Below are 19,553 nucleotides of genomic sequence, written 5' to 3'. Positions count from 1 at the left end.
AAATTGTATTTCTATAGAAAATTTTGTCAAATTTTTTTTCTATAGAAAAATATGCCAAAATTTTATTTCTATAGAAAATTTTGTCAATAATTTATTTCTATAGAAAATTTTGTCAGAATTTGTTTTCTTTAGAAAATTTTCTCAAATTTCTATTTCTATAGAAATTTCTGTCAAAATTTTATTTCTATAAAAAAAAATTTGTAAAAATTTTAGTTCTATAGAATATTTCGTCAAAATTTTATTTCTTTTATTTATACTTTAAAATAAATAATAATAACATAATTTTATTTCTAGAGAAAATTTTGTCAATAATTTATTTCTGCAGAAAATTTTGTCAAAATTTTATTTTTATAGGATTTTTTTTTCAAAATTTTATTGAAATAGAAAATGTGTTCAAAATTTTATTTCTATAGAAAATGTTTGCCAAAATTTTATTTTTATAGAAAATTTTGTCAAAATTTTGTTTTTATAGAACATTTTGTCAATTTTTGTGTATCTCTTCTCACAGTCCAATGACACCCCAATAAAAGAAACGTCGCCCAAAAAGTAGTTAAAATGTTCTTTTTGGATCCGGAAGCGGTGCAAAATTGACGCAGAAGCGATGAATTTAGCATAGGCTCGCCATTTCAACAGCCGTTGCACTGCATTTGCATCACATATTAAGGTTTGATGTGATTTAGATGTAAATTAATAAATTTTGTTATATTTTGACAAATAAATAATTTAAAATTCTTTTTTATGATTTTATTGCATTGTAACGCTTGTCTGGAACGTGTGACATCAAATATTTTCAAAAATTCGCAATTTTTCTAGAATGGATTTAGCATTTTTTTTCGGCAAAATTTAAATAATTTGTACCATTTTAGCCATTCTTAATGTAATTTTAATCTATTTAAAACAAAAAAAAATTAAATTTCTCATTAAAAATATAAAAAGGCGAGTTATAATAAAAATTGACTTAATGAACTTCCTAAGCAGTTAAAATAAAAAACTTCTTTGGGAGGACATTTTGGGAAGTGCTTTTAAAGTTGTACCTTTAGAAGAACTTCCAAATTTGTTGCTGGGACGCATCGTAATGTCTAAGGACAATTAGTGCAATACGACATGAAGAGCATCTAAGAGCCTTTTTAGCTAACATTGGACTACGAAAAAATATTTTTTAGAATCAATTTTAAACTTACCGTTATTGTAGTTCCATTATCTTGCATTAATTTAATGTAAGCCAAACCAAAAGGTTTCTCCGATTTATCCTTTTGTTCATTGGAACTGCGATGTTTGAAAACAAATTTCAAATGGCATTGTTTGAAATCATCTATGGGCACATGAATCTAAAGAGAGACAAGGATAAAAAAGGATATTAGCATACTCTAGAATATTTTTTAAATATGATCTTAGCTTACCTTAAAAGTTTCCAACCATTTGGGTTTATCATCATGATAATAGACCACCGATTTATATTCATCAATGGGAGCCAAACCGGCTCCTATACTCATTACACCAGCCACCGTATGGCCATGTTCATTGCAAACACTTACAGTTACCTCGACATTTTTCTCCGAGGTCTTGGCTATACGGGCAAATTCTCCCGAACATAAAGTCAAATACAAGTCATTACGAACATCTCCCGGCAGTATAACTTCGGGGAAGCCCATTTTACGAGCAATGGGAACATTGGTATGTAACAAACGTGGAAATTCCTCTTTGATTTGTTTGATGTCACCCTGTAATACTTCAACAGTGACACACATACGTGAATCAATTTTTCCAATATCTTTATTGGCTATCAATTTCCTTAGGGTGGTATCCATATTATCCTTTTCACATAAAATAAAGGGCATATCCAAATTGCCCTTAAAATCATCAGGTTTATTAATTATGGGTGTTAGATCCTTATAGGCCACACCAAACGGCCGACGCATTATATACTCCGATCCACTGAAAGAACCACTCGAACTTATTGAGAGCTGCGAGTTCTTTTTACTTGCCGCCGTTAGCATGGTATTCGTTATACTTGTCCTCTTGCAATCATTCTCTTTCATTTCCATGCTACCAATACGAACCACATAACAAATCAAATACATTTTCGATATACTGACATCATTCTTACTGAGATCAGTGAAGAGAACTCGATTATTATCGAATTGATCAATATCACGGGCAATGCCTGTACGAGACCATTTCACCACATAGTTTTCACTAATCGGTCGGTGGGATTCACCATCGAAGAGGGTGAATATTAAATCGGAGTCCTCTTGGAATTTACACACAAAGGCATTCACATGTAACAGAATATTGTGGGAGAAATTCTTATAGGGTTTAGGGCCATGATGTATGGTCTGGGGACGCTGTAAAAAGACATCGTAATAATTAAACCGAAATTTAATTTAAATTTTCACCCACCCATCATACTTACATTGGCTTTAATGATACGATTCACAGCATTCATATGATTTTCATACAACTCAGTTGTACAAATACTATTCGTATCCAAGATATCACCACTTTCGTCACGTACCACCATGTCCAAACCCAGGAGATTATTGCCGGTGTCAATTTGTGTGGTGGCAGCTAATTTGATTGTGCGAATTTCATCCAATGGCAGATTACCGGATATTAAAAGGGCCCGATTGTTATTTAAGCTATTCATTTTGGAGCGTATGGTATGGAAGTCGGGATGATTGATCTATGCCGAAATAACAAAAAAAGAAAAAGAAAATAATTAGAGCATGGTCACCAATTAGTATTAGTAGTCGGATTATTTTAGTTTTTGCATTTTAACATTCTCAAATGAACGGGCATCGTATAAGCAATTGCAAATGAATAAAGATCAGTTTCTATTTCTGTTAGAAACCATGAATGAATGAATCGACTTGTTTCTTGTCATGGAATGTTAGGTTAGGTTAGGTTATATGGCAGCCCGATGTATCAGGCTCACTTAGACTATTCAGTCCATTGTGATACCACAGTGGTGAACTTCTCTCTTATCACTGAGTGCTGCCCGATTCCATGTTAAGCTCAATGACAAGGGATCTCCTTTTTATAGCCGAGTCCGAACGGCGTTCCACATTCCAGTGAAACCACTTAGAGAAGCTTTGAAACCCTCAGAAATGTCACCAGCATTACTGAGGTGGGATAATCCACCGCTGAAAAACTTTTTGGTGTTCGGTCGTAGCAGGAATCGAACCCACGACCTTGTGTATGCAAGGCGGGCATGCTAACCATTGCTCCCGTCATGGAATTTTAATAGCATTCCATAAAAGACATTCAAAAAGAAAATAGTCCAATTTTTCAAAATTTTAAGAATTCGATAAATGTTTGGAAAATCGAAAAAAAATTTTTTTTAAATAAATCATAAATTAATTTTTTCCCAATTTTTCAAAATTTTAAGAATTCGATAAATGTTTGGAAAATCGAAGAAAAAAAATTATAAAAAAAATCAAAAAATCGATATTTTCAAATTTTCTTACAATCCCTAAAACATTAATTTAAAACATTAATTTCGCCATTAGACTTTTTCAAAGCAAAAAAAAAATAATTTTTAATTTTTTTTTTAATAATTTGAAAAAGTCAAAATCGACTAATGGCAAATCGACGTTTTCAAATTATAAAAAAAAAATAAAACAGTCGACTTTTTGACTAATCGATCTTTTATTTTAACAAAAAACAGGCGATATTTTGTAATATTCAAAATTGACTAATGGACTCTTTTTTTTTTTTTTGAAATGAGTCAAATAGTCTAAAAGACTTTTCATGTTGCATAAGTTCGACTAATCGTTTCGACTATTGGATATAAGTCGACATTTGTTGTCAAGCCTTTTTAATGAATATTCAATATAAAAATTATTAAATTTCGTTGAGTCGATTTTGGTCCCTATAAACATTCGATTGGCCTGAATTGACCAATATCAAAAGTCGTTTAGTCTATTTGAATCAATTAATGAAAATACAGATACAAGTTTGATAAAATTTACTATAGAACAAAATTTTGAAAAAATTGTCTATGAAAAAAAATTTTTTAAAGATAAAAATTTTGAGAAAATATTTTATAGATAAAAAAATTTGAGAACATCTTCTATAGATAAACAATTTTGAGAAAATTTTCTACATATAAAAAATTTTCTATAGATAAACATTTTTAAGAAAATTTTCTATAGATAAACAATTTTTGAGAAAATTTTCTACAGATACAAAATTTTGACAAAACTTTCTATAAATAAAATATGTTGAGAAAATGTTCGATAGAAAAAAAATTGACAAAATTTTCTATAGAAACAAATTTGGAGAAAATTTTCTAAAGATAACAAATTTTGACAAAATTTTCAATAGATAAAAAATTTTGAGAAGATTTTCTATAGAAAACAAATTTTGAGAAAATTTTTTATTGATAAAAAATTTTGAGAAAATTTTCTATAGATAACAAATTTTGAGAAAATTTTCTATGTATAAACATTTTTTGACAAAATTTTCTATACAAAAATTTTTAGAAAATTTTCTACAGAAAACAATTTTGACAAAATTTTAAAAACCTTTTCTATAGATAAACAATTTTGAGAAAATTGTCTACAAAAAATATTTGGAGAAAATTTTCTATAGATATAAAATTTTTATATAATTTTCTATACATATAATGTTGAAAAAAATTTTTAAAGATAAAAAAATTTTGAGAAAATTTTCTATAGACAAAAAATTTTAAAAAATAATTCTATAGATAAAAAATGTTGAGCAAATTTTCTATAGATAAACATTTTTGCCAACATTTTTATAGATACAAAATTTTCTATAGACACAAAAATTTGACGACATTTCTCTAGATAAAAAATGTTGGCAATATTTTCTATAGATAAAAAATTTTTACAAAATTTTCTATAGATAAAAAATGTTGATAAAATTTTCTATATATATTTTCTATATATAAATATAAATATAGAAAATTTCGTCAAAATCTTGTGTCTATAGAAAATTTTATAAAATTTGTTATCTATAGAAAATTTTTTCAAAATTTTTTATCTATAGATTTTTTTTAATTTTTGGTCAACATTTTTTATCTATTGAAAATGTTCTCAAAAGTTTGTTTTGTAGAAAATTTTCTCCAAATTTTTTTGTAGAAAATGTTCTCAAAAGTTTTTATCTGTCAAATGTTATTTGTCAAAATGTTTATCTACAGAAAATTTTGTTAAAAATGTTTATCTATAGAAAATTTTCTCAAAAATTTTTATCTATAGAAAATTTTCTCAAAATTTTTTATCTATAGAAAATTTTCTCCAAACTTTTTTTGTACAAAATTTTCTAAAAAATTTTTCTACATAGAAAATGTTCTCACAATTTTTTATCTATAAACAATTTTTTTAAAATATTTTATCTATAAATTTTTTTTTTCAAAATATTTTATCTATAGAAAATTTTGTCAAAATTTTTATATATAGAAAATTTTGTTTAAATTTTTTTTGTAGAAAAATTTCTTAAAATTTTTTCTATAGAAGATTTTGTCACAAAATGTTTATACATACAAATTTTTCTCAAAATTTGCTATCTATAGAAAAGTTTCTCAAAGTTTTTTTATCAATAAAAATTTTTCTCAAAACTTATCTGTAGAAAATTTTTTCAAAATTTGTTTTCTGTAGAAAATCTTCTCAACATTTTTTATCTATTGAAAATTTTGTTAACATTTATGACAAAATTTTCTATAGATTAAAAATTTTAACAAGTTTTGCTGCAAGTAGAGCCTGATACATCGGGCTGCCACCTAACCTAACCTAACCTAACCATCTTGCAGTCTATAGGGCTTTGCCCAAATAAATTTGACAAACATTCTTTTCCTCTGTTGGTTAAGCTACTCTTGTAGTTTAGTCAACGCAATGGTTTTTAAGCTGAGATCAAAACAATAAATAAGATTTTTTAGATAGATAAAAAATGTTAACAAAAATTTTTATAGATAAAAAATTTTGGGAACATTTTCTACGTAAAAAAAAAAATTGAGAACCTTTTCTATGTAGAAACAATTTTGAGAACATTTTCTATAGATAAAAAATTTGGAGAACATTTTCTACAAAAAAAAAATTAGAGAAAATATTCTACAAAAAAAAACTTGGAGAAAATTTTCTATAAATAAAAAGTGTTGGCCAAATTTTCTGTAAAAAAATGTAAACAAAATTTTCTATAGATAAAAAATTTTGAGAAAATTTCCTATAGATAACAAATTTTGACAAAATTTTCTATAGATAAAATATTTTGAAAAAATTTTCTATAGATAACAAATTTTAATAAAATTTTTTATAGATAAAAAAACTTAGAAAATTCTATAGATAAAAAAATTTTGAGAAAAATTTTATAGATAATAAATTATGGTTTCATAAAAACCTCCTCACATCTAGAAGAGACGTGATTGATGGACTTAGGAAAGAAGTTTGGCAATCCTCTAACCCATCTGCATTTATGTTGGAAGGACAGTGTGTATTGTCCGATGCAGATCTGAAATCCTTTCATGCATCCCATCATCTATTAGGATGAACTTTTGTTAAACATTTTTTTTAACTCAGATCCTGATCTTTGATCACAATGATAAAAATGCATTAGAAGGCGGCAAAAGGAAAAGGTGGTTCAATATTCATCAAAATTAAATTTTATGAAAATTTTCCTCAATGTAATGAAACTTTTTGCAACATAATAAAATAATTCATTAAAATTATGAAAAATTACATCATATCTATGAAAGTGTTTGTATAAATCAGTTTTCATGAAAAATCCTATCTACATATAATGAACTTGTTTCTATCAGTGTACTTACCAGAAAATATTGTTTTAATATACTGCCCCATTCCAATAGAACTTTTGTTATTTCCTCAACAATTTCTGTTCGCTGAATGCAATATTCCCCATTCACAATTTTATACTCAGCCAAATGAATATAGGTCTTGGGAAATATGCCACGTTTTTCTTTATTTCTGCAAATATAAAAACAACAAAAAATTAATTTTAATTTATTAAATAATAGAAACCACAAAAAAGTCACATATATTAGATTCTATGTTAAATATATCAATTAAAAGAAATTATGCGAAATGTGGTTATGCTCCATCAACTATCATCAACTGGCTAATTCATCAAAGACCAACGAATTGAAATTGTGTCATCGCAAAACATCATCGTGGGTAAATAGCCAAGGGGTTAGGCAAGCAACAAAATGGAACTTTGTCTCTTATTAGCAATCCATTTGATGGCTTTCTGGAATTCAAAGGAAGTTTAGGGCAAGTTATCGTTTCAGATGTCACATCAACATTTGTGGACTCGGAGACACTGTTACACAAATATTAATTGACCTTCAATGTTAACCCTTTTGCAAGTCAATTGAATATTAATTGACAATGATTTGTTATTGCCTCAGATCCAAAGTTAAGCTCAATGTCAGACACTGTCATGTTGCTTTGTATACGATGCGTGCCATTGGCATGTGAGAAGAGATACAAAAATTTTTTTTTTTCTTTTGGAGAAAAAATTTTGACAAAATTTAAATATAAAATTTTGAGAAAATTTTCTATAGAAATAAAAACTTTGACAAAATTTTATATAGAAATAAAAATTTTGAAAAAATTTTCTATAGAAATTAAATTTTGAAAAATCTTCTATAGAAACAAAAATTTTGACAAAATTTTCTATAGAAATAAAATTTTGACAAAATTTTCTTAAAAGAAGGATCTTGAGAAATTTTTCTATAGAAATAAAATTTTGACAAAATTTTCTTAAAAGAAGGATCTTGAGAAATTTTTCTATAGAAATAAAATTTTAGAAAATTTCCTATATATAAAAAACTTTGGGAACATTTTATATAAAAATCAAATTTTTTGATGAAATGTTCTATGGATAAAATATTTTTAGAAAATTTTCTATAGAAATAAAATTACAATAATAAATTCAGGTTTTTCAAGCTCGTAGTCTTTTTTAAATATTTTATTTATTTTTCCCAATATTTCGTGATTACGATATTGAATCGCTTCCTCAGGGGTCTACAAATAAAATTAATAAATAAAATTTCGACGAAAATTTCCTATAGAAATAAAATTTCGACGAAATTTTCTATAGAAATAAATTTTCGAAATTTTATTTCTCTAGAAAAATTTTTAAAAATTAAAATTTTTTCTATAGAAATAAAATTTCGACGAAAATTTTCTATAGAAATAAAATTTTGAAAAAAAAAATTCTATAAAATTTTTAAAAAATATTCTAAGAAATAAAAATTTAAAAAAATTGTTTATAGAAATAAAATTTTCAGAAAATTTTCTATAGAAACTTTTTACATTTTCTATAAATAAAAAATTTTGACCAAAGTTTCTATAGAAATAAAATTTTGACAAAATTTTCTAAAGAAAAACAAAATTTGAGAAAATGTTCTATAGAAAACAAATTTTGAGCAAATTTTCTATAGATAAAACATTTTGAAATTTGACAAAATTTTCTATAGAAATAAAATTTTTACAAATTTTTCTATAGAAAAAAAATATCTGAATATTTTCTATAGAAATACAGTTTTCAGAAACTTTTCTATAGAAATAAAATTTTCTGAAAAATTTCTATAGAAATACAATTTTTAGAAAATTTTCTATAGAAATGAAATGTTGACAAAATTTTCTATAGAAATAAAGTTTTCATAAAATGTTCTATAGAAATAAATTTTCCAAAAAATTTTCTATAGAAACTTTTGACAAAATTTTCTATAAATAAAAAATTTTGACCACAGTTTCTATTTAAATATAATTTTGACAACATTTTCGATAGAAAAACAAAATTTAAGAAAATGTTCTATAGAAAACAAATTTTGAGCAAATTTTCTATGGAAAAATTTCTATAGAAATAAAAATTTTGACAAAATTTTCTATAGATAAAAAATGTTGATGAAATTTTCTTTACAAAAAAAAATCTTGAGAAATTTTTCTATAGAAACAAAATTTGAGAAAATTTCCTATATAAAAAAAAATTGAGAAAATTTTATATAGAAATCAAATTTTTTGATAAAATGTTCTATGGATAAAATATTTTTAGAAAATTTTCTATAGAAATAAAATTACAATAATAAATTCAGGTTTTTTCAAGCTCGTAGTCTTTTTTAAATATTTTATTTATTTTTCCCAAAATTTCGCGATTACGATATTGAATCGCTTCCTCAGGGGTCTACAAATAAAATTAATAAATAAAATTTCGACGAAAATTTTCTATAGAAATAAAATTTCGACGAAAATTTTCTATAGAAATAAAATTTTTAAAAATTTTTCTATAGAAATAAAAATTTGAAAAAATATTCTAAGAAATAAAAATTTTAAAAATTTTTCTATAGAAATAAAATTTTCAGAAAATTTTCTATAGAAACTTTTGACAAAATTTTCTAAAGAAAAACAAAATTTGAGAAAATCTTCTATAGAAACAAATTTTGAGCAAATTTTCTATGGATAAAACATTTTGAAATTTGACAAAATTTGCTATAGAAATAAAATTTTTACAAATTTTTCTATAGAAAAAAATTATCTGATTATTTTCTATAGAAATACAATTTTCAGAAACTTTTCTATACAAATAAAATTTTTAGAAATTTTTCTATAGAAATAAAATTTTCAGAAAATTTTCTATAGAAATAAAGTTTTCAGAAAATTGTCTATAGAAATAAAGTTTTCAGAAAATGTTCTATAGAAATAAAATTTTCAGAAAATTTTCTACTTTTGACTTTTGAAAAAATTTTCTATAAATAAAAAATGTTGACCAAAGTTTCTATTTAAATAAAATTTTGACAAAATTTTCTATAGAAAAACAAAATTTGAGAAAATGTTCTATAGAAAACAAATTTTGAGCAAATGTTCTATGGATAAAACATTTTGAAATTTGACAAAATTTTCTATAGAAATAACATTTTGAAAAAAAATTTCTATAAAAATAAAATTGTGAAAAAAATTTCTATAGAAATAGATTTTTTTCTATAGAAATACAATTTTTAAAAATTTTTCTATGGAAATAAAATTAAAAAAAAAAAATTTCTATGGAAATAAAATTTTGACAAAATTTTGAAAAAATATCCTAAGAAATAAAAATTTTAAAAATTTTTCTATAGAAATAAAATTTTTAGAAAATTTTATATAGAAATAAAATTTTCAGAAAATTTTCTATAGAAATTTTTGACAAAATTTTCTATAAATAAAAAATGTTGACCGAATTTCTATAGAAATAAAATTTTGACAAATTTTTCTATAGAAATAAAATTTTGACAAATTTTTCTATAGAAATAAAATTTTTTAAAAATTTTCTATAGAAATAAAATTTTTAAAACATTTTCTATAGAAATAAAATTTTGATAAAATTTTCTCTAGAAATAAAATTTTGACAAAATTTTCTATAGAAATAAAATTTTGACAAAATTTTCTATCGAAATAAAATTTTGACAAAATTTTCTATCGAAATAATATTTTGACAAAATTTTCTATAGAAATAAAATTTTGACAAAATTTTCTATAGAAATACAATTTTGACAAAATTTTCTATAGAAATAAAATTGATAAAAATTTCTATAGAAATAACATTTTGAAAAAAATTTCTATAGAAATAAAATGTTTATAAAAATTTCTATAGAAATAAAATTTTGACAAAATTTTCTATAGAAATAAAATTTTAACAAAATTTTCTATAGAAATAAAATTTTGACAAAATTTTCTATAGAAATAAAATGTTGACAAAATTTTCTATAGAAATAAAATTTTGACAAAATGTTCTACAGAAACCAATTTTTTGACAAAATTTTCCATAGAAATAAAATTTCGATGAAATTTTCCATAGAAATAAAATTTGAAATGAAATTTCTGTAATTATTTTATTTCAAAGCCATCAAATTTAAAATTTGTTGCACTTGTATAAAATAATTGATAATAGCGAAACCACTTGAAAAAGCACTACAAAAATTAATATTAATGGCATATAATATAAAATTCCATATTAAATCTTAATTATGCAGCTGTAAATAAAAAAAAAAAAAAAACACATAAAAAATATTTGTAATCAATTCTCCCAGGAGAATAATTTTCCAATAAAACTGTCCCATCGATGCAGTCAACCGGGTGATCATAAAAAAAAAACAATAATAAAACACAAAACGTTATCATAAACTAAATTTCAAGAAAAAACAAAGTGGAGGAAAAAATCTATGTGAAAATAATAATTGTGTGGTAAAAAAATAATTTAAAGTATGCATTAAGAGTATTAAGGAAGCCATTAAATCACCAATGAATGGTGAGTAATTGCAATCCATGCTTGAATGTTGAACTAAATGAAATCACACGAGCAGATGACAAAATAAAAAATTAAAACGAATGTTGTCAATGGTCGGTCGTGTGGTCGGTCGGTCGGTATCGATGAATTGTTTTCACAAACATTTCAGAGCATTTCATAAGGAAGCGTATGCTATCAATTACATTTATTGCATGGCGAAATGCAACAACTACTACTTCTATATAAATCATAACAAAGAATTCTTATCTGACAACAATAACAACAAATGTCGTTACTTTGGTTTTTGTATTATTCTTCAGAGAGTTGGTTGCTCTCATTAAAAAGAAAAGACACCAAGACTAAATCATGTAAGAATGAAGCTAAGTTCATATAAGTCCATATACACTCCCCCACCACCAATAGTATAAAATCCATACTCCCATATTTAATACATTGAGAGGCGAATGTAATGTTACAATAGCAGTCCTCTCTTGTAGGGTATATTAACAGCGAATGTTACCATTATCATTTGAAGAATTTCCATAATCACTGGAAAGGAAGAGAAATAAAAAAACCCAACAAAGATTTATGGGTCAAGCAAAATATATAAAAGAGGTCAAATTTTTTTTATTAATACTCAAGACGAAGGAAAACAAGAGAACCGTTCATTATAAAAACACAAGAACAAAAATAAAAATAAAAAACCGAAATACCCTCAGAGAGTTGAGAGTCGTGTGTGCATTACAGTCAGAGCTTTGTTTACAATGGTCAGGAGACAACAACAACAACAATAATAATAATGCACTTCTGTTTAAATTTCGTTAATGTCTTTCGTGGCTATGATAACATTGATAGCTACCAATAACAACAACAAGAATAGCAGCAACAATCCGAAACGCCGGTTTGTTTGTTTTTAGACCCGACCAAAAGGTCAAAAGCAATCACCAAAACCCATCATCATCTATTTTGCCATCCATCGTCAACAAGAAAGCCATACCCCCACCAAAAATGATACCTTGAAGCAATAGAAGCACCATCACTACCACCGCCACCACAATATGGACACAGGCAACATCTTATACGATGCCTTCTATATGGATGACCAAACTCAGAAGCCACACCATAAGATAAATGGGACATCACCATATGGACACATTAAGTTGATGAGAAACCCAAAAAAAAACGCAAAATAAACTCAAAAATGATAACACTTTGTGGTACTGTACCCAAGAGGGCTGCCGACTCGGAGTGTGCTGAGGATAGTAGTTTTCCCACATGAACTATTGACGTTTGAAAGTGCTGTGAAAAGATACAATGCACAATTGTTTATCCATTTGTGTGTGTGTGTGTGAGTTATAACAGATATTTATTTAACGAGTCCATTTGTTGTTTAAAAGAAACTATCGGAAATGCCCATTGAAGTTGACTATGAAGTCCTTAGTTCGTTTTGATGATTCGTGAAATGGCAAAACCCTTTAGCTAAATTAAATATGGAATGTAGTCATTTGGAAATTCACTAAATGGATAACGCAGACATCTGTGTTAGAAATGAAAATAACCCAACCCCCTGAGTGGTAACTGTCGTAGCTCTCCTGATGTCACTATGGTCAGATGTGGTCATGTGATATTTTTATCACGTGTCGTACGTGGACATAGACTTAAGCTCCAAGCACTTGCTTTCCAAAGGAAAAAACCTTTATTTTGTAAATCCTTAATCCCCGACAACTTAGGGTTGGGGGTTAGCATGCATTCGAAACTTTATTCCATCAAATTAGAACTCTGACATCAGTCTGAATTTCTCTATAGAGGAAAACTAATATTGCTAGCTCATAGACATGCGATTTATAATACAAACCCAGTAGAAGGTCATCGAATTCTCAGACTGCTCATATAGACTATAAGAAGAAAGATGATGAAGAAACTTGGAGGCCATGCAGCTAGTCACGAAATCCAAAACTTCAACTGGTTCCGGTGAAGGACGATGTGATGCTGAACCTTGGAAAAGCTATACATTTGACTGAGTAACAGTTCATGTAGCATAACAGTGACATTATTATCATAATATCACTGTTAACTAATAGCTTTTGTATGAAAATTCTCTTTTAGTTATATTTCTCTTAGTTTCTCTCCCTCTTTAGTTTTAATATGTGTGCAGCCAATGTGACCAACTCTCTCTCTCGTAATCTCTTTATCTTAATTTCTCTCCATTTTCAATTATTATCTCATGAGATCTATGAATTCGAATATACAAATATTTTGCAATAATGTATATACAGTGTGGCTGATATGTATTGCAACCAAATTCAGAAGACAGTTTATTTTATTGTTTACATGCTTATAAAAGCATTTTGATCTATTGCATTGAGAAATGAAGAATTTTTGTGATGGATTCAAGCATGATAGTGTGATTGCTTCATATTTGGCTTGAGAACCACTAGTGGCTATGGCTCTCAAGCATTTAATTGTGAATAAATCATTTGATTCTCTTACCATTGATCGTTATCGTTGAACTGACAGTGTTGCATCGCGTCCAAAAAGCGGACGAAAAGAACGGTCACAACACCAAAAATGATACGAGAAGGCCAGATTTGATCGAAATCCACCGCAGTAGTAGAAATTTTGCTTGTGAGCTGAACATATCCTGAGAACGGATGCAATACTTATTGAAAAATGAGCTTGAAATAAACCCAAAAGTAGAAGAGCTCACCGATTCACAAAAAAAAAATTGTGATTGGAAACAGTCAATGCAAGGAGTTGCTTAGCTCGCACGAAAGTGTGATGTTACCGAATTTGGTTTTCTACGATGAGAAGCCACACACAATTGAACAGTTTGTGAAGAAAATAAATAAAAATAAATGGTGACAGCCCGTTAAGCAGCAAAATTTACATAATGGCTGGGATCAAGTATATGCCGAAATTCTCGGAAAAAAGTTCTGAAGACAGTATTGGAGCAATGGGCAGATACATAAATATTTCGGCCGCGGAACGTGAATATTTCTACAGGACTTATAACCATCGCACTCGGCAAGGGTCAAACAAAAAGGAGGTTCTTTCCTTCATTCCAACCGTACAATGGCCACTAAAATTTCTGAATCTCAATCCTTTGGACTTTTGCGCCTGGGACATTTTGGAGATTAAGGTTGGTACTAAGAAATACCAAAGAGCCGATCATCTCAAGACGGTGCTTGAAAGTCTTAATCCGTATTGGAAATAAAATTTTGACAAAATTTTCTATAGAAATAAAATGTTGACAAAATTATCTATAAAAATAAAATTTTCAGAAAACTTTCTATAGAAATAAAATTCTGTTTAAATTTTCTATAAAAATAAAATTGTGTCTAAATAAAATTTTCATAAAATTTTCGAAAAAAAATTTCATAAAATTTTCTATAAAATTCTATAAAATACAAAACGAATGAAAAAAAAGAAGAGGAAGCGCGCTCAAAATAAACCCAGCCAACTGAACTCAAATCGATGATTTGACAGTGGCATAGGAAAAGAGATATGTTTGTTTCGAATTTATTTCGGCATAAGCCGGCTATCATACAAAACCTTTTTTCGGAAGGTTCAAGTGTGGTTCATTGTTGGGTTTAATGAACTGCCTGAATTTATTCTGATAATTGGTTGATAGTTTTGCTGCACGTAGAGGATGCTGATGAGGAATGCGGTAATTCCGAAACATGCGTCCATCCAACCATCTTGCAGTCTATAGGGCTTTGCCCAAATAAATTTGACAAACATTCTTTTCTTCTGTTGGTTAAGCTACACTTGTAGTTTAGTCAATGTATGGTTTTAAGCTGAAATAAAACAAGTATATACGGCCGTAAGTTCGGCCAGGCCGAAGCTTATGTACCCTCCGCCATGGATTGCGTACAAACTTCCTAACACCGTAATATATACCACATAGTCCATACGTGGTATATTATAAACTAACAAGTATATACAGCAGTAAGTTCGGCCGGGCCGAATCTTAAATACCCACCACCATAAACCAAATAGTAGGGTTTCCTTTGAAATTTCAGGAGGGCTTGAGGACACTTCCCGAAGATAAATTTAAAGATTTCAAATATGAGGACTATATCAGATTCTGGATTTATAATGTTAGAGGAATCATTAACATCTCTTGTAAGTGTGCAAGAAAATTATAAAATAACGTCTTGATTTGAAATCTTAAATCTGAAGTCGGTCTATATGGAGGCATTACCAAATGGACCGATAAAAACTTAATCCGATACACGTTTTTGTGAGCCAAAAATACGAGAATAGTTACAATTTCAGGCAAATCAGATAAGAACTACGGTTTCTAGAAACACAAGGAATAAAATCGGGAGATCGTTCCTATGGGGGCTACACTAAAATATGGACCGATACTCACCGTTTTCGGCACACCTCTTTATGACCCGAAAATACCTCTAGATTTCCAATTTCAGGCAAATAGGATAAAAACTTCGGATTCTAGAAGCCCAATAAGTAAAATCGGGAAATCGGTCTATATGGGGGCTATACCAAAATATGGACCGATACTCACCATTTTTGGCACACCTCTTTATGTTCCTAAAATACCTCTAGATTTCCAATTTCAGACAAATTGGATGAAAACTACGGTTTCTATAAGCCCAAGACCCCAAACCGGGAGGCCGTTTTATATGGGGACCATACCAAAACATGGACCGATACTCACAATTTTTGGCACACGTATTTGTGGTTCTGCAATACCTCTAGATTTCCAATTTCAGGTAAATTGAATAAAAACTGCGGTTTCTATAAGCCCAAGAAGTAAAATCGGGAGATCGGTCTATATAAGGGCTATACCAAAAGATGGACCGATACTCACAATTTTTGGCACACGTATTTGTGGTCCTACAATACCTCTAGATTTCCAATTTCAGGTAAATTGAATAAAAACTGCGGTTTCTATAAGCCCAAGAAGTAGAATCGGGAGATCGGTCTATATGGGGGCTATACCAAAACATGGACCGATACTCACCATTTTTGGGACACCTCTTTATGGTCATAAAATACCTTTAGATTTCAAATTTCAGGCAAATTGGATAAAAACTACGATTTCTATAAGCCCAGGACCCCAAATCGGGAGGTCGTTTTATATGGGGACCATTCCAAAACATGGACCGATACTCACAATTTTTGGCACACGTATTTGTGGTCCTACAATACCTCTAGATTTCCAATTTCAGGTAAATTGAATAAAAACTGCGGTTTCTGTAAGCCCAAGAAGTAAAATCGGGAGATCGGTCTATATGGGGGCTATATTAAAACATGGACCGATACTCACCATTTTTGGGACACCTCTTTATGGTCATAAAATACCTTTAGATTTCAAATTTCAGGCAAATTGGATAAAAACTACGATTTCTATAAGCCCAAGACCCCAAATCGGGAGGTCGTTTTATATGGGGACCATTCCAAAACATGGACCGATACTCACAATTTTTGGCACACGTATTTGTGATCCTGTAATACCTCTAGATTTCCAATTTCAGGTAAATTGAATAAAAACTGCGGTTTCTATAAGCCCAAGAAGTAAAATCGGGAGATCGGTCTATATGGGGGCTATACCAAAACATGGACCGATACTCACCATTTTTGGCACACCTCTTTCTGGTCATAAAATACCTCTGGATTTCAAATTTCAGGCAAATTGGATAAAAACTACGATTTCTATAAGCCCAAGACCCCAAATCGGGAGGTCGGTTTATATGGGGACTATATCAAAACCTTGACCGATATAGCCCATCTTCGAACTTGACCTGCCTGCAGACAAAAGACGAGTTTGTGCAAAATTTCAGCACGATTGCTTCATTATTGAAGACTGTAGCGTGATTACAACAGACAGACAGACAGACAGACAGACGGACAGACGGACATCGTTATATCGTTTTAAAATTTCTCCCTGATCACGAATATATATACTTTATATAGTCGGAAATCGATATTTCGATGTGTTACAAACGGAATGACAAACTTATTATACCCCCGTCACCATTCTATGGTGGTGGGTATAAAAAAGGCCGATTAAATACGTATATAATTAAGTTTAAAGTTTCTATAGAAATATAATTTTGACAAAATTTTCTATAGAAGTAAAATTTTGACAAAATTTTCTATAGAAAGAAAATTTGGAGAAAAAAAATCTATAGAAATACAATTTTGACAAAATTTTCTATAGAAATAAAATTTTTACAAAATTTTCTATAGAAAGAACATTTTGACAATGTTTTCTATAACAATAAAATTTTGGTAGATTATTTTTGGCTCGAGTGGCAACCATGATTATGAACCGATATGGACCAATTTTTGTGTGATTGGGGATCGGCTATATATAAATATAGACCGATATGGACCAATTTTGGCATGGTTATTAGCGGCCTTATACTAACACCACGTTGCAAATTTCAACCGGATCGGATGAATTTTGCTCCTCCAAGAGGCTCCGGAAATCAAATCTGGGGAACAGTTTATATGGGGTCTATATATAATTATGGACCGATATGGACCAATTCTTGCGTGTTTGGTAGAGACCACATTCTATCACCATGTTCCAAATTGCAACCGGATCGGATGAATTTTGCTCCTCCAAGAGGCTACGGAGGTCAAATGTGGGGATCGATTTATATGGGGGCTATATATAATTATGCACCGATATGGACCAATTCTTGCATGGTTCTTGGAGATCATATACTAACACCACGTACCAAATTTCAACCGGATCGGATGAATTTTGCTCCTCTAAGAGGCTCCGGAGGTCAAATCTGGGGATCGGCTTATATGGGGGCTATATATAATTATGGGTCGATGTGGCCCAATTTTTGCATGGTCATTAGAGAGCATATACCAACACCATGTACCAAATTTCAGCCGGATCGGATGAAATTTTCTTCTCTTAGAGGCTCCGTAAGCCAAATCGGGGGATCGGTTTATATGGGGGCTATATATAATTATGGACCGATGTGTACCAAGTTTTGCATGTTTGTTAGAGACCATATACTTACGCCATGTATCAAATTTCAGCCGGATCGGATGAAATTTGCTTCTCTTAGAGCAATCGCAAGCCAAATTTGGGGGTCCGTTTATATGGGGGCTATACGTAAAAGTGGACCGATATGGCCCATTTGCAATACCATCCGACCTACATCAATAACAACTACTTGTGCCAAGTTTCAAGTCGATAGCTTATTTCGTTCGGAAGTTAGCGTGATTTCAACAGACGGACGGACGGACATGCTCAGATCGACTCAGAATTTCACCACGACCCAGAATATATATACTTTATGGGGTCTTAGAGCAATATTTCGATGTGTTACAACGGGATGACAAAGTTAATATACCCCCATCCTATGGTGGAGGATATAAAAACAACAACAATAACAAAACAAAACGAATGGAAAATACAATTTTGATAAAATTTTGTATAGAAATAAAATTTTGACAAAATTTTCTATAGAAGTAAAATTTTCAGAATATGTTCTATAGAAATAAAATTTTAACTAAATCTTCTATAGAAATAAAATGTTAACAAAATTTTCTATAGAAATAAAATTTTCAGAAAATGTTCTATGGGAATAAAATATTGAACATTTTCTATAGAAATTAAATGTTGAAAAAATTTTCTATAAAAATAAAATGTTGACAAAATTTTCTATAGAAATTAAATTTTGACAAAATTTTCTATAGAAATAAAATGTTCACAAAATATTCTATAGCAATAAAATATTGATAAAATTTTCTATAGCAATAAAATGTTGACAAATTTTTCTATACAAATAACACTATGACAAAAATTTCTATAGAAATAAAATTTTGACAAAAATTTCTATAGAAATAAAATTTTGACAAAAATGTCTACGAAAATAAAATTTTGACAAAATTTTTACAAAGTTTTATTTCTATTATTTATTTCTATTTTGACAAAATTTTCTATAGAAATAAAATTTTGGCAAATTTTTCTATAGAAATTAAATTTTGATAAAATTTTCTATAGAATTAAAATTTTGACAAAACTTTCTATAGAAATAAAATTTTGAAAAAAATTTCTATAGAAATAAAATTTTGACAAAAAATTCTATAAAAATAAAATGTTGACAATTTTTTCTATAGAAATAACACTATGACAAAAATTTCAATAGAAATAAAATTTTGACAAAAATTTCTACGAAAAGAAAATTTTGAAAAAATTTTCTATAAAAAGAAAATTTTGAGAAAATTCTCTATAGAAACAAAATGTTGAAAAAATTTTCTATAGAAATAAAATTTTGACAAAATTTGCTATAGAAATAAAATTTTATTTATTTCTATTT

The 19,553-nt window shown here is 28.3% G+C and overlaps 1 protein-coding gene across 5 annotated transcripts in view; it reads right to left on the bottom strand.

Moving 5' to 3' along the window:
- The window catches only part of mbc (dedicator of cytokinesis protein myoblast city), a 191,824-nt gene that overhangs the window by 74,758 nt on the left and 97,513 nt on the right, over positions 1-19,553 (bottom strand). For all 5 annotated transcript variants that reach the window (XM_075289378.1, XM_075289369.1, XM_075289387.1 and 2 more), the window contains exons 3-6: positions 6,785-6,941; positions 2,414-2,683; positions 1,401-2,345; positions 1,182-1,328 (exon numbers count right to left, since the gene is read on the bottom strand). In XM_075289378.1, the coding sequence (XP_075145493.1) occupies positions 1,182-1,328; positions 1,401-2,345; positions 2,414-2,683; positions 6,785-6,941 (1,519 nt within the window). The remainder of the gene's footprint in view (positions 1-1,181; positions 1,329-1,400; positions 2,346-2,413; positions 2,684-6,784; positions 6,942-19,553) is intronic.

Source organism: Haematobia irritans, chromosome 1 (genome assembly GCF_050003625.1).
Source record: "Haematobia irritans isolate KBUSLIRL chromosome 1, ASM5000362v1, whole genome shotgun sequence".
Taxonomy (NCBI): domain Eukaryota; kingdom Metazoa; phylum Arthropoda; class Insecta; order Diptera; family Muscidae; genus Haematobia; species Haematobia irritans.
Note: the sequence above shows the minus strand (reverse complement) of the source record. Positions and strands in the feature narration are given on the sequence as shown.